Source organism: Callionymus lyra, chromosome 5 (assembly GCF_982586985.1).
Source record: "Callionymus lyra chromosome 5, fCalLyr1.hap1.1, whole genome shotgun sequence".
In the NCBI taxonomy this organism is placed as follows: Eukaryota; Metazoa; Chordata; class Actinopteri; order Syngnathiformes; family Callionymidae; genus Callionymus; species Callionymus lyra.
The window spans coordinates 15,846,290-15,862,822 of record NC_141822.1 but is presented as its reverse complement, the minus strand read 5'-3'; the positions used below and the strand labels follow the sequence as shown (position 1 = coordinate 15,862,822).

At 37.7% G+C, this 16,533-nt stretch overlaps 1 protein-coding gene across 4 annotated transcripts in view; it reads right to left on the bottom strand.

Moving 5' to 3' along the window:
- Positions 1-16,071, bottom strand: part of ank1b (ankyrin 1, erythrocytic b) — a 60,165-nt gene extending 44,094 nt beyond the window's left edge. For all 4 annotated transcript variants that reach the window (XM_087791109.1, XM_087791110.1, XM_087791111.1 and 1 more), the window contains exon 1: positions 15,905-16,071. In XM_087791109.1, coding sequence (XP_087647235.1) covers positions 15,905-16,030 — 126 coding nt within the window. In that variant the 5' untranslated portion in view covers positions 16,031-16,071. The remainder of the gene's footprint in view (positions 1-15,904) is intronic.
- Between the last annotated feature and the right edge of the window lie 462 nt (positions 16,072-16,533).

Genomic DNA, 16,533 nt, shown 5'->3' with positions numbered 1-16,533 from the left:
TATTTGTTGAACTGAACAGCATTCAAGCAGAATATACTTTAAACGAAAGAACCATGAGTGACTACTGCAATCCTCACTGGACTAGTACGAGCACACAGGGAAAAGGAAGCACTGCAGCTGTTTGCAAAATGACACGTCAACGCATCAGTGTGTCGTTTGTCATGTTTCTGAACGAGTCATCTGTTTTGTTCCAGGTGATCCCGGGACATGGCCAGAACTTTCCTCGTTAAAACACTCTCACTCGATCTTTTAATATTATTCTTTTCTATTATTGTGTGTAGCTCTAGACGCAGTATTGAACAAGAATCCAGATTACTATGATTAGTATTTACAGCAGTTCCTCACAGAAGTCAATAAAAGGTCACTGCAGAATGACTCAGGGCTGGAGCAGCATGCTCAATATTCAGAGTTTGTGGTCGTGGTGTAGAAAGGAAGAATAAGGGAAGGGTGCGGAGTGCTGCTGTATCATGACATTGACTGACTGACTGACTGCCAAAATCACTCAGGAATCAGGGCGAGACAGAGTCGTGGTGCTGCTGACACACACATATCTTCAACAGGGGCAGGAGATAGACAAATATACACAAATAGAAATGGTACCTCTCACATACGGAAGAGATTCATTCAAAATATGATCACAGTATTAGGGTTCCTACAACTTGAGGCAAGCTAACTTTTTTTATGCCAATTGAAATTCCATACAAGATAAATTAAAAATGAAACCAAAATTGAACAAGAGAAAATAACAAAATAATACCACACCAATTACCGTATTTTTCGCACTATACTGCGCACCAGATTATAAGGCGCACTGTCAATTTTGAGAAAATGAAAGGCTTTTAAGTGCGCCTTAAGTGCGGAAAATACGCTACGGATATAAAAAAAAAATCGAACCTGGTTCCACCTTCATGATGAAAGATGTTGGATTGCTACATCAAAAGCGTTGACTTTGAATTGCAATGTGCATCGACTTTTCGTTAGTTCTTTTACTCTGATAGTGAAAATCAACCTTTAAGATATATTTTTTAAATGTGTGTTACTAAATATTTTGAGATTTGAAACCAGCATAAAATCTTACTCGTCAAGTGTTGACATTTTCAAGACGTTTAATGCCTTTTAAGAATTATTTAGGGTTTCTTTGCAGACTTGTAAACACAAAAAAATAGGATTACGTGAAGCACTATGGAGTAAAATATCACGAGTTCAAGTAATATTAAATAAAAGGAATACGGAAATGCCTTAGATACAAACAAAAGAATACAGCAGCCACAGTGTATTCTTTTTTTCTAAGATCACCCCTGGCCAGATGTATCGTATTGACACTCTGTCATCACTTGTTTCACAGAGGGTGAGCAAACAGCATGACAAGCGTCAAGGGACGGGGGGGAGGACGGGGTGTCATGGTGGAGGAAAAGTCAAGAGTGTTCATCCTTCCAAGACGCTATCAATGAAAATATACACATGACAAATTTGATCCGAGATCATAAAAGTTCTTCCAAAGATAATTAAAAAAAAACCCAGAAAAGTTGGAATAACCTTGACGTGCCGACATAAGAGTGATTATTGGTGGCTATCCTCACAGCCACATATTACCCTCCTGATGGATTTCTTGGCCACTCCATGAGGCTGGTCGATACAGCTGCTTATGATTCAGCACTATGTACAGATCGCGAGAGCTGCTGGGGTCATTCATCAGCGGGAACATGCCTTGCCAGGGTCAGGAGGGTTCCGAGAAACGAGGACACCAGACACGTTTATAGAATTCCAGACTGTAGAATAGTGTTCATGTGTCCCATTACCTTGAGTGTGTGCGGTAATAAACCTTTTGTAAAATCCACAATAGCTTTAAACATCTCTTATGGACTCCGACCAGAAGTTCAATCCTTAACAGATTACCTCCAGAGCTCAGAGCCACAGATTGACACATGACGCTGAGCAGCAACAACTAATAAACTCAATCAATAACGATGAATTATTAAATGGGTTCAAACACGTTTGGTTATCGATTATTTGTTTGGAAGGTCATGGAATCCATATTTGTCTCACCGCAGAGCAGCAGGGCAAATGATGTGCACGAGGGTTCGTCATCCGTCATTGGACGGAGAAATTGAAGGAATAAATCTGAAAATATCTTAGACTTAAGATGTCTTTAATGAGCGGTGCTAAGCCGTTTTAATCACAATTTATAACAAACTATCGTTTCATGATAAATGGAGAAGAAAAAAATCTTCACATATGTATCGATCATGGAAATAATTACAGCCCTACATAATGTCACTGAAAATACCCCGCTCTCTAGAAACTATAGCTCATGCTATAATAACATGGATTCACCAGAGAGCTCTAAAAATATGGGCCAGACGAGCTGACACACCATAATTCCAAAAAAGCTGCTCTTGGATGTGAGCGGACCATCAGTCAAGCCTTCGCTCGCCGGTCGCTGATGCATGTTGTGAAAGCTGCTGAAAACTTGAACTTCGAATGAGAAATATACCTGTTGGAAGTCACAAGCTAAGATGTTTAAGGTCAGTGAGTTTATTTAATGTATTTAAATAGACCGGATAGAAGAAGCCAAATGATAAATATCTCACTATATCCATCCCACCGGAATGGCTGGATGATATAGGCGGGTGGATTAATCCGGAGAACCTTTAGTTTAAATTCATAGCGAGCCATCACCCAAAGTCTCTGGTGCCATATATGTCTTTTAAAAGTTTCCCCTGCAGATTTATATGGAAGGAAGTATAGGAGGTGATTGAAGATATCGACGTGTTCTACCACATAAGAATGATAAGTGGGTCCCATGACTTGGCAAAGGAAAGAAAAAATGAGGAGAAAAGGAGATTGAAAACAGGATCCTGTAATATCATATTTCATAGTGAGAGTGTGAGGGGAAAGCTGTGGCCAGTTACTAGATGAGTTTAATACATTTTAATACAACACTAAACACTTGCATAATAGTAGCTGTGATGTTTCACTACTCTGTGACTAAAGAATTTCCTGACAAAGATATACAGAGTTAGATAATACTTGTATTAGATTTTAAAAAATAACCTTGAAATCAGGATTTGTGAATGAAAAATAATCCGACATTGATTACTTGTCTCCGTGTGTGTGTTCCCAGCTACAAACCTCTGAACAATTAGAGTATTTCTTTTGTTTTGTAAAGAAAAGCACATGCTGCAACTTGCAATGGCGCAACAGAGGTTGCAGTAACACATTTCTGACACGGGAGTGAATAATAAGTTCACTTTTGCTGCTTTAATATGCTGATTCTGTTGATAATAACACGATTATTCTGACTAAGATTCATTCGATTCAACAGCTCAGTACGAGAGGTGAGTCAGTTCAAGAAAACATTTCTGATGATATGTTTTCAAAGAACATCTTTTTAACATACATGCAGAAACAGGAATCAAGACTATATTAGAAGCTTCTAGTTCAAGTTTATCAGACGGTCCTTTCTCGGTCTGATCCAATCAGATGTGTTTGTGAAAGTGCTTGTCATCTTCTCCTTGCATGGCTCATTGAATCCCCCTCATCCATGGTGAAGGACAAGAAGTCACTTCAGCTAGTTAAACTGGGAGATTAAAGGGGGGGCAGGGCGCATATTTAAAAAGGTGGTGTCTGGGTGTTTGTCCTTTCACCTTGTCCTTCCCTTCGTCCCTCTGGTGCAGAGCCAGCAGTGCACACACGACCAGCCATAATGCAGAGAAACAGCCGAGTCAGGGTATCTACTGTACATGAATCCCACATGTAACGTGAGAAAGACCACGATGTGGGGCTTGAGGGGAGATAAATGTCAAAACGTATCAACGCTTTTGAGTTTGATGAAATGAGATATCGGCTCTGTCGTAAACAGCTACTATTTCATATCTGAAACATGCCGACTTAAAAAAAAGACATGATGTTGTGATATAAAAAAGGCTTAAACAAAAAAAATATTCATGTATAATGGTATTATCTATCACAGTCATGGAAAAACGGAAGTTTTGAATTGAAAGTAAATAAAATATAATGATGTTAAAATACAAAGGGCAGTTAGAGGACAGGGATAGGTGGACAGACCATAATGAGTGAATGAGTTAAGCAAATGAGGCTGAATGTGCACAGCAAGCATTAAATTAACATTTGCACAGTCGTGGACAAACAACACATTAGCGCCAATCTATGGCATCATAGCAGGGCAGGATCCTATTCAACACAACCGTACACTCATTTATTAGCCGTATTATTTGGTCACGCCCTGTTGCTGACACCAACATCAGGTCATCGTCCTGTTATCGTGCTCTCTGCAACCGCAAGATCAACATTTGGATATCAGGGGTAATTACAGGAAGACTATTGTTCTATTGCAGACCTCAGATGAACACACATGTCTGTATTAGTACCTGTATGAACCCTACACCCTCACCTGCCTGTCTTTGGAAAGCATTAATCCAAAAGGTTTGCAACTTCATGAGAGAACATTTACAAAATATTTTTTATATTTTTTTATCGTAATGGTTGTATTTTGAATACCATCTTTAGCCAGAGGCCAACACTGTTTGCTTTATATTGTTGTATTGTAAAAAATAAAGTTAAAAAATATATAAAATTCTCATTTTATAGTTGAAATATGATATGTGATTTCTTTCATATGACCATCCCAAAATAAAACCATAGTTGGTGCTAAATTTATATAAAACACCATCTGAAATATCCAACTATCCTAAGCAACTGAGCTAACAGACCATGCTAGCTACTGGGTTTTAGCCATCAGTCAATTTTTTTCTAGCATTTTAAAATCAGTCCAGAACATGTTTAGCAATAGAAAATCATCCTCATCTTATATGTATTTAATATGGTACAAATGGAATTTGAATTGGACATGGTGACATTTCGTGCCTTTTACCTTGACCAAAATAACTTTATCTCTCCATTTAAAACTTCACTTAAGAGTCAGATGTCTATGTGATCACTTTCAATACATTTTTGTTTGGTTCAGCTGTAGATAACAAACACCCACAGCTCACTCAACATTTGTCCTCCAAAATAATGTGAACTATTCTCCAAATGCAGCTTCAAATGTTACGTTATAAGTCAGATGTCTTAACCGCAGGTGGATTTACAATCGATTTTAATCTGCTGAATAAAAAAAGGACAAACTTTGATGTGTATGAGAACTTTGTCCTCGTCACTTAAATAAAATAAAAGAAGGTAACCATGTACAAGAGAAGTAGGATAAGCTGACAAATGATTACTTCACACCAACAGGAGCAGTGATACTGTAAGACATTTTCAGCAGGATCTTCAGAGTTTAATCGCCAAGTTCCATTTTCACAGAAGATATATATATTCTTACGATGTATATAACACCTACAAGCGAAGCATAAAAAATAACTCAGTGGATCCGTTGGTTTCGATATTCTCTAGCAGTACACTATATCCCTACTGTGTACACGCACCGTACCACAATCCCAGTTACTAAATATGTCTCCAAACTCGTCTCGTCCAAATTATATAATCATTTCATTTGTGCATCTTCTCAATCTGCTTCCTATCTTTTGAAAGCCATGTTTATTAGGTATATTCTTCTGGTTGAAAGCCCATTAATTCAAGAAATATAAGAGATGAGCAGAAATATATGTGAAAATGAGCGAGTGAACACTTGCTATGTTAATGAGGGTTAATATTGAATTATAAACGAAGTATTAATAAAAATGCCCTGCGATTTTCCCCTGCACACCAAGAGTACAATAGGAAGCTGCCATTATAAAATATGGATTGTATGTATAATTCTACATGGTCATATGATCAATTGCACATGGAAGGGAGAAAGCAATGAAGTGAATGCAGCAGAGGGACAAGAAGGACCGAGTCAACTGAGGAGAAACACTCAGTTCCAGTTTCCTTCTAGCTGTCGTGTTCCCAGACCGGCTGCCACAACGAGTGCTGATTCAAGCTCTGTCAGATCAGTGTGATGTGATACGAGTGAATGATGGCTACTATCGGCTTTTATTTTTAAAACAGCCGTGTTCGACTTTTTCTCACTCTGGATCAGAAGAGATCCGGGTTGATCAAAATGTCGATCAGAAGTAGTATTGGTAGATGATAGAATGTCACATAACATCTGTCTGTTTCTGACACTAACCCTGGACTCACATTAAATATGTTTTGTATCCTGAGAGTGATGAGACTCAACATGTCATCACTTCACTCGGTCACATGATTCTTGTCAAATCTGGTATTTTCTGTTCGTTTTAATTTGACTTCAGTAATTTATTCTGTTAATGCAAGTACATTTACAAATGTATTGATGCTACACGGTCACAGAAAACCATGGTTTTAAAGGTCAGTCACAAGTTAGAAAACGAACCAAAGGACCGATTTCTTTGTCATAATCTCTTAAAGGGCACCTAATGTGAAAACCCAACCCTCCGGACTTATTCACATGTTCTAAATGTTGAAGTCGTCCTCTTCAAAATGCAGTAGATCAATTATCATGACGTTGCTCCGTTTTGAAGTTATTGCTTAATAAAGTTCTCTCCCTGAAAAGCTCACCAAACGAGATTACGGTTTAAATTAAACATTCTGACATCACACTGGTGGAGGTGTCCCTCCCATCAGTTAAGTACCAATATGCTAATTGTGAAACAAAATAAATAGTTATGTAAACATGGTGAGTTACTTCTGCCTTTAGGTGTTTTTGTAATGTGTTTCAGGGGTGAGTTTGAAATTAATGTGAGTCCTTGAATGCAACACGTGGTTTTGTGACCTATCAGAGCAGAGTGGGTGTGGTTGCTTGGACTAGATTTCTTCTCAGCCAAAACAGCGCATTTTAAGTGGGCGGGGCTTAAGTGTATTTTCTAATGTAAATATCTTTATTAAATGAGAGTTTTGTGCAAAAAGAAACATACTGATGAGTACAATAGAGTATTATAGTCCTAGAACAATTTAAGAGACACTTGAATCAGCACATTATGTGCCCTTTAAAGAGCTCTAAAGATTTCATTGAATAAACCAGAAGTCAATCACTGTAAAACAGTGGGTGGATTAAACTCGTGAAATTTTGTGAAAAATCAACTCAAAAGAGTGAAAAGTATTTCACGTCATTCAGTAAATTCTACAAAGTTAATTGTGTTGTACTAATGCGTGTTGTTGTTTTTATATAAAAAATTATTGTAATTATTATTTTTGCTATTAGTTGTTTATACGTCCTGTATTTTTAATCCAACATGCGTTTATATTTACCATTTAAATATTCCCATTATGGGAACAATAAAATAATATTTGATCTTATCTTGTGCACTATTTGCTCATGTTCGTGCTCAGGTTACGAAGGTACACCAACATACATCGTACTATATTAAATACAATATATTTTTTAAATTTGCAGTAGCTAGATAATGTACATGTTTGTACAGCTTGAACAAGTCATTTTCGTTTGCAGAAATCTGACCTCTGATGACATCATTGGACGCAACCGTTAAGGATCCTGTTGCACACTAAATGAAAACCATGAATTTTGATCACACACTGCTTTTGCTTTCCATCACACTCTCGGTAAAATCTGTTTATGCCAGAGGGGGAAGGCGATGGAGTCATAGAGTGGCTGAGAGCTGCTGCCTCAGTGCATTAGTGAGTTCCTGCAGGCCTCACCGACCATGCAGACCTTCAGGAGCTCTAATTCCATTACATAATGCACATCCCCAACTTGGAGTGTCTGACTGTGTGTCTCCTTAAGTCATTGTGTGTATCCAGTCTGTAAAAAAATGACAGAGTATAATAATCTATATGGAATAAGACTTGATTTTAGTGACTGATGACATATTTTGAAGCCAATGATGACATCATTTCATGTGGGTCATTTATGTAAATGACAAGTGTTTCGTAAGTGATCTACATTCTCAAAGTCTTTCCCACAGCTGATTCTGAAACACATGGCTGAGTCATATTTTGTTTTTCTTTCGGAACAAAAGCGAAAGAGATCAAATTTTTTACTTCCTCCAGCGTTTTTCTGATTCTATTAACGCAGGAGAAGTCGTGCACTCGTCTGCATCTACAGCAAATCCCTTCATCGGCCCACCGCATACCAGATAAGACTCCAAACACTTTGTCATATTTCCTGCCAGACATTTGAAATTTTACATTTCGTGCTCTGATGACAATTTTTTCCAGCATTTGATGTTCGTAACTGATAATCAAGTGATTTAGATCCATGACAGACTGTTTCTTCCTGATTAAAATGACAACATAAAGTGTGAATAAATACACAATTGATTGTTAAACTGTGCGTTTGTTGGATTCTAAAATGCAAATTTATCCCATGTTTTCACAAACTCAGGAGCAGCTGTTGCATCTGAATTTGATGTCACCTGAGGGGCAACAGATGTGGGTAGTATTAGTCATTTTAATAACTATAAAAACATGAATCTAAAACTTTGGTAATAATGAATTTATATTCTGAGTGGATTCATTGAGTAATATAACATGTATTTGTAGCTATAAAAGCACGATTGTAGATGAATTTCCTTCAGTTACTTATTAAAGGTAGGGTAGATGTTCTTCAAAACCACTATTCAATGATTTCAATGCAGCCATTTACAATGATTTGGAAGTATTTTTGACATTGCCACAGGTCCATACCACTAGTGAACAGCGTCTGTTTGTTTTGTGTTTGAGCATTTAAATCATTTGAATCCAAGTTTAAAGAGGTTTTGAATTAATCTAGTAAAAGTATTTCAGGAAAAATATAGTATCTTACCTTTAAGTTTAAGCTGATATAAGTTTGTTTTTTTTTAAAGATTCATTAAGACTCATTTTGCAAAAGAAAATACTGTGGTTTTTAAAAGTATATTCAGTGTGTGATTTCCAGTTAATTCAGACGAAACTGGTTCAATATCTAACTACATTTGTTTGTTTTATTTTAATCAAACGTGCATGTATAACACTGACTGAGTGACAACGATGAGATCACGACCAGGAGGGAAAACGGGGAGCGAAGCCTTTTGTTAAGATAATATTATATTTAATTAACAAAGCTCTGGGGCATTGAAACGCACTTTTGTCATTAACGAATAAATCCACCTTGAAGAGAAAACAATAACATCCCATTTTAATTGATTACAAACATTTTCAAGAGATAAAAACAACACTTAAGGACCAACCTTTGAGTCATTTAAGAAAGTGAGGATGGATTCAAACAACATTCATCTAACTTTAAAGTGAACATATTCCCACTGCAGTCGCTTGTGTAAAACTAACCAAGAATTAAAACACTATTAACCTTAAGTGTTATACAGATTGATGCTGAAATATTCTTCGGAAAACGTTCTTAAAAAAGGGTCTGCGATATTCATCTTTGTATGTGTCATCATCATGACCGAGGTGGATCTGGCTAAGACAACGAAGAGCGCTGATGAATTCCTCGCCATAAAACCTTCCGGGTTTGTCACGTTAGAATCCTGGCATCCGCGGATTAATTAGCGGAGCAGATGCTGAGCAGCAACACCGTGATGGTGTTCAGGACCGGCCAGCTTCAGTGGAAGATGCAGTGTAATCCTAAGCTGGCAGGTAAATATAGCCGGCGGCTGCTCTGGGACAAGCTGAGTGCTGCCGCTCTGCCCGACCTTGGCTCATCCCTCCTCCGCCACGCCTTTCCTCAGAGGATATGAAAAAACATCATCCTGCACCATTACAGTTCTCCAGCGTGAGATGGATCAAGTTCACATGGAAAGGTTGGTCTTAAAGCAAATACTTTCTATAGTATGATATATTCAGTTTATTTGAAGTGAACCTACTAACAAGTTCATGTCCGATTTTCTACATGATGTTCTAGGCAGTTGCCAACATGTGATAGTGACAGTTTCCCTTCGCAAATTGTAACACTAAAGCCACACGTTTAGTGACAAAGCAGACTTATCTAGCTGGTGTCACTTTTGAAGTTAACATTATTTAAAAGTATATTTTCCTTCACAAACAGGCAACTCAAATGATCAAAAATGTGACCTTCCTATAGTTGCATGTTCCCGTTTGATAGGGTTGTTTTTTTTGTTTGTTTTAATAAGTCAAAAATGAATCATTAAATAACTGAGCCGATGTTGGCGTTTTAAGGTTTATTCTTGGCTACTTTTTCCCCCAGATAAGATGACACCAACTTGTATAATAAATCTTCATCTTAAAAAGCAGCCATTTCGATAAAACACAAATCTATAAATGACACTTGCAAATTTTCAGAATTTTCAAAAGATTAAGCAGAATTTTGACAGTCTTAAAACGGGAGTAAAAATGGTATGTGAATCAAATTAGTCTCATATGTACACGGACAACCTATTCAGCCTTCGGGACTGGTTGCATGGTTGAAGACAAAAAAAGAAACGGCTATTTTTGTGGTTTTCTTTGTCTCCAACAGCTGCTGGATATCTACTCTGCATATATTACTGATCAAATACGATGCCATCTATGACGTCATTTTCTAAACTGCCGCACAAGAGGAGAAAATAAAAAAATGTCTTCTCCTGCATTTAATCTATGCAAATAACATACATAAAATATCAAGTATGGAAAAAAGACAGGTATAACGTTGCGGTAAGAATCTAACTTGAAAGACCTTGATGGTTGAGTGCGAGTGAAATGTTTGTAAATGCACGTGTCAACACCTTTAAAGCTGCACTTAGAAACCTGGTTTATTCACTATGATGTTGGCTTAATGTCTCAGAAAAACAGTTTGATCCACATTAAGTGTAGTTTTTCATCTCTGTCTTGGAGACGCTCTTGCACTTTTCAACTTCATAGTCATCTCAAGTCAACAACCATGTACATCTATATTTCTATTAAGATTGTCTTTTATTGTCTGCATTTTTTGTCTGCTGTGTTTTTCTTACAACGGACTGACTTTAAAATAACTACAACTATAAATATATATATATCTAGCTTCTTGTCAAAGAAATGTAATCGGTAGTGTTACATTTCCAAAGTTTGAAACAAGAACAAGAAAGTAATAAAATAACTGCAGATAATGTTCCTTAACTCAACTCACTTTCTGAGGGAGGACTGAAGAGATTATTTTATTAATAGATTCACTTACTTGCTAAAGGCGTTGTGTCAATATTCTTTTCACCCGAACCAAAGTGCTATCAGTAACAGCTTCAGATAAAAGTCCTTCATCAGCACATTAATAAAGTTTATCCATCTATTTCAGCAACTACAAGGAAGGAGTCGTACCTCTCTCCAACGATAATGACTGACTTATATCATCAACAAAGTATCGCACATCTGCTCATGGACACGACCGTCTTACTTGCTTCACTTTACAAAGAATCAAACTTAAGGGAGGAGTTCAGCACCTTAACGCTTTATTTGTGCCTCTAAAATGCTTCCAAAAAGGTTTAAAGACTTCAGCGGTTTAAGGTCTTATGTTGCAAAAGATTTGTACAAAGTTATCCGACGGTGAAATACAAAATACTAATAATACGTTATGCAGTACTAAATGAATGATCCATAGACGTCGAGCTTTGGTATACATTCCTTTATTCACTATGTGTTATTTATGACTGCTGTTGGCATCAAATCCACTTTTTAACCATAAAGGTTTATTTATTAACATCTAAAGTGTGTGGATGTATTATTAACTAATTATCAGTAGTTTTTGGTGCATTCCATGTTAATTAAAAGGATCAAAATTTGTTATTGTAAGTTTTTCGATTTCATGTCTAATTTTTAATTGTTACCAAGAATATGCCCAATTTCCTCTTTTTTTTTTAAAATGATGGTTGATTCATAATAACGAGGGAAATCATTCAAATTAAGTAACATTCAAAACAGGTTGTATGTGTCTTACAAATATAAATGTCTTTTAAAAAAGGACATTTTCTTAAAAAGACCTAAAGATGGTGATCAACTTTAGTGGCTTATTGTGTTATGGAGTCTTTGTAAAAAAACAATTTTCAACCCAAAATTCTACCACATAAAAAAAAAAGTCTGATTTGCTCCAGTATTTCTGATGCTTCAAATGTACAAACAAATATTACACAGCCTCATCAGCATTCATCCATCGCAAGGAGAATTCTTTGATCCGGCCTCGGTTTTTGTATTCAAAACACGGAAGCTATTCCGCACAAGAACGCACACTCAGTCCTCTGGTAACTCACGAGGGAAAACTAACTTTTTCCAACGATGCTTTGACTAATCATATCTCTGCAATGAGACCAAAACGATTCAAAGACTTTCACGTCTATATTTAATTCAAAGGTTGAGGTTTGAAGCGCTTCAATGTGCAAAGTTTTTGGACAACAATTGGATGTCCCGCTGATGTCGTCATGACGCCACAGAAAATGAATTGCTTTCGACCAAATACAATAGAATTAGTATTTTCTTTCCCTGATATTTTTATTGTGGGTGATGCTCTGAAATATTTACCCGTGTTTTTTCCCACTGAGGGTTCAGTACTCGCTGAGGCAAACAGAGAGACAGTGTTGGCTTATTAGAGGTGAGTGTCCAGAAGGTTACATAAAAGAGAAATGTGATACCCAGAAGCATTGCTGTTTCCCCCCCCCTCCGACACACACACACACACACACACACACACACACACACACACACACACACACACACACACACACACACACACACACACACACACACACACACACACACACACACACACACGTCACCGACTATGAATGCGTCACCACACGTGCACAGCACACAAAGAACGCACATCTACGAGCAGACTTTTGGCTTCATTGTGCTGGGAACCGCCTGCAGGATCTAAAAGGCGCACAGAAGAGAAACATACTTAGCTTTCATAGAATAAAGTTAGATGACCCAGATCGCCTGATCCCATTGGAGAACTAAAAATGAATGGAAACAATCTCTGACGTGATTGGACACTGACCTAGCAGTTGCACTGACAGCAAAAAAACATATTTTTTTAAATGTTGATTCACAAGATGTAGAATCGTATTCATACTTTTCCACACACAGTTCAAGAGATTTCACTATTTGAAAAACGAATGGCACTGAATATTTCAGCATAATTTATCAGCGCTTTAGAAACACCATCATGTACTCCAAACACTTAAAAAACAACTAAAAAATTAGGTAAATATGACAGCTTTATTGCAAATAATATTGCCTACAATAAAATCAGGCGTTTTGATTCAATTTCTACAGGTAACATTTATTTATTCATTATTTATTAACTGTGTAACTGAATTTGGGGGCAGGAGTGGAGTAAAAGGATGATTTTATTCTTTGTTTTTGCACTTGAACTTTGTTCATTTATTTGCACTTTGTTCTTGTTTTTATAAAACTATCGTCTGCTGTGAACTGGAAACCCAATTTCCCGAAGAAGATCTCCAGAGGGATTCATAAAGTCTATCCATCCATCAATCCATCTATTTTGAGCAAGCTTAAGCAGTAAGAATATAAAATAGCTTAATTTGGATCACTCAGAAATGACCGACAAATAACACACAACACATTTTACACAAGGCTGATTGAATTAAAAATACATCAATCTAAAGATAACCATATAAACGATTCCACGCTGCTCTTGTGTAGCAGTAAATGTGTTCTAGTGATACCTCACACCGCACCACAAATAGACTACACTACACAAGTTGTGCTCAGCGATGGTTTGCACTCATAGTCTCCATAGCAACATGTGTATGCACACAGTTTGAACAAATCCCACTCATGCTTCCTCCCGACTCTGCTTCCAACATTGACAAAATCCACAGCACTTTTGACAGAGAGGGATCTACAGGAGATCAAAGTGCAGTTACGCCGTCTATACTGTGACAAATCTCATCCAAAGAGAACTATCAAGATAAAGTGACATCCAAAAACATTCAATTGACTGACCTAAAGAGTGCCAGTTGTTTAAAAATGAATGAATCTATTAATTTACACAGAATGTATTGACCTTAATAGAGTTCTGGAAGTTGACAGATAGACTCTTGATGAGTTTAAAAAAACAAGTTTGGTGTAATTTCCATCATGTTTTCTAACTTAATTAACTTTGTTTCGTTTGCCAACCACACATTTATTTTACTTATATATATATATACTGTACATAATAAAAAAATGTAATTATAATCCATGTATATACAATTTTTATTCTAATACAAATGTATTTTTACTGTAGCTATTAAAACAATATGCATGTCAGCAGTAGTTATAACTTTATTTTCTCAAAACTTAAATTTTACCTTCATTACATGTTGGTTTTGCAACATATAAAAAGGAGCTGATTAAACTGATTTATCGCGATAAGATTGTAGAATTTTTTATTATTTCTGCTTTTTCAAAATCGACTATTATAACATTAATATTCAGCAATGACCTTCGAAGCACTATCAGCAGAAGTGTTGAGGCTTTTGTTGAAGTCACTGGTATAAGAGAAAAAAAAGTGAATAGAATGACAGACACTTTAATTAATATTTTATAGTTCAAATATTACCACAATGTCAAATAGCTCTTGATGAGTGGAGTCGGGGTAAAACTTTTTTTTTTTAAATGATCTCTTTATTTTATCCCAGTTAAAAGATCGATTCATATCCATCTCCAAAAGAGCAACAGGATTTCCAGACTTTGACTGAAAGATCCACCTGTGTTAAGTGAAAGAGAGGAACCACAGGTGTTTCCTTGACGTACAAGTGAGACTCATTAAAACTGTTTACACTCAAATGAACACAAAATGACTTGTCAACTGTTGAACAGATTTCGAGTGTGAGCCATTTGGAAATCTTCCATTCTCAGAAACCATAAAAGCATATCTTGACATATTAATTCCAGTTGCTGTTTAAAGAAAAGTATCTTTATTTTAAACGTTATTATGGTCTAGAATTAAAATGAATAAGGTGGGGGAATAAAAACTTAACAATGAACTTTGATATTTGGCTTTGCTATCTATTAAACATTTTTACAAAGAAGTGAGGTATCATTTTATGAAGTCATAGCTCTGGCTGGCAGCATATGCTATTTTTAGACCTTTTCATTTGTGTTTCTATCCAACTGTCAGACACTTTTCTACTCATCCAGGTTATTACACAACATTAAGCGTCCCTTGCATGTGTTCAGGACGGAAAGAAATGACCACACAATGATTTAGACTTCATGATACCAATTGTAGTTTTTGTTTCCAATCCATCCAAATAGCATTTCTCACTATGAAATATTCATACTCATTAATGATTTGGCTGCTGGCGTGTATGACTGCATCATGGTAGTACAACCCCAATAAAATCACCACCTAAAGGCAGAGAGAGCGAGTGAGGGGGAGACGGGGAGCCTCATAAACTATCTGATACTGAGGTTTTTTTTAAGAAAGTATTATTCAAGGTTTAGTGGTTAAAACATGGAGTTATTGTTTCATAAATTCTGCTTCTACGGAAGTGAAGCTTCACAGATGGTTTGATCTATTATTAGAATATACCTCCATCTTCCCCACCATTTTACCTCACCCCCAAAGAGTGGAATAATGTGGGGAAGACAACAAAAAAATCACTCAAGAACAGGTCAGGCATTAGTACTCTGACGAGAGGCAGAGAATCCCTTCATGGGCAGAACCCTGCACCCGCATTAATATGGATGAGTGGTACCCAAAAAAAAAAAAAAAAAATCTGACACCCCCCCTAAAAAAAGAAAAAAAAAAAAAAAAAAAAAGCAGAAGAGGAACGTGCCACGGACACGCCTGCAACAATCATCCTCAGCCTCGCCTTCGTTATGATCGAGTGAGTGAATACAACCTGTGCCGGGGCTCAACATTCACGTACCATCCGTGAGGCCCGTGATGTCACGTTGTCAATGTGCACAAAAACGCAGGGGGGGGGGGGGGGGGGAGATGAAAGGCATGTGGCAAAGGAAGATGGATTTCTTTTTGATTTTTTAGTATAATAGAAAAAGCTGGCGGACATACCTTACGTCTACGATCCCTGGATCGATTCCTCTTTTTTATCTTCTCCTCCTCCTTCTCCCGCTGCTCCTGGGCGGCGGCCTCTGCGAGGTCCTTGGTCTTGCGGAGCTGCTTGGCGGCTTGCGCCATGGTGCCGCTGCTACTGCTGCTGCTGCTGCTGCTGCTGCTGCTTGTCTCTCCGTCGCTTCAGCCCTTCTGGTCCCTCTCTCCCTGTGTCTCCCCCCTCCCCACCCTCCCTCCCTCCTCCTCACCCACTACCTCCCCCCCGCCGGCAGCCAAGTCATGTGTGCAGCGGAGGACCTGCTCTGCGAGCGTAATCGGGGCGTCTGCGTGCAGAGTCCTGGGGTGATGCGAAAGGCAAGCTCCCGCGAAGCAGCCACGCAGAAAAGGATGCTACGGCTAGTGGTGCTGATGCTGATGCCCAGTGCCGAGGCTCTTCCAGGCAGCTTGCACTGCGCTGAATTGCTGCCCCTCCCCCTTTCTATCTTTTCCCTACCTTCCCTCTTCCTCCTCCTCCTTTCCCTTTCGCTCACACGGACCAGTCACGCAGCGCTCAACACTGTGGGGATCCTGCTGCAGAGCGGATCTCAATCTTATGATATCTTAAAAAAAAAAAAAAAAAAAAAAAAAAA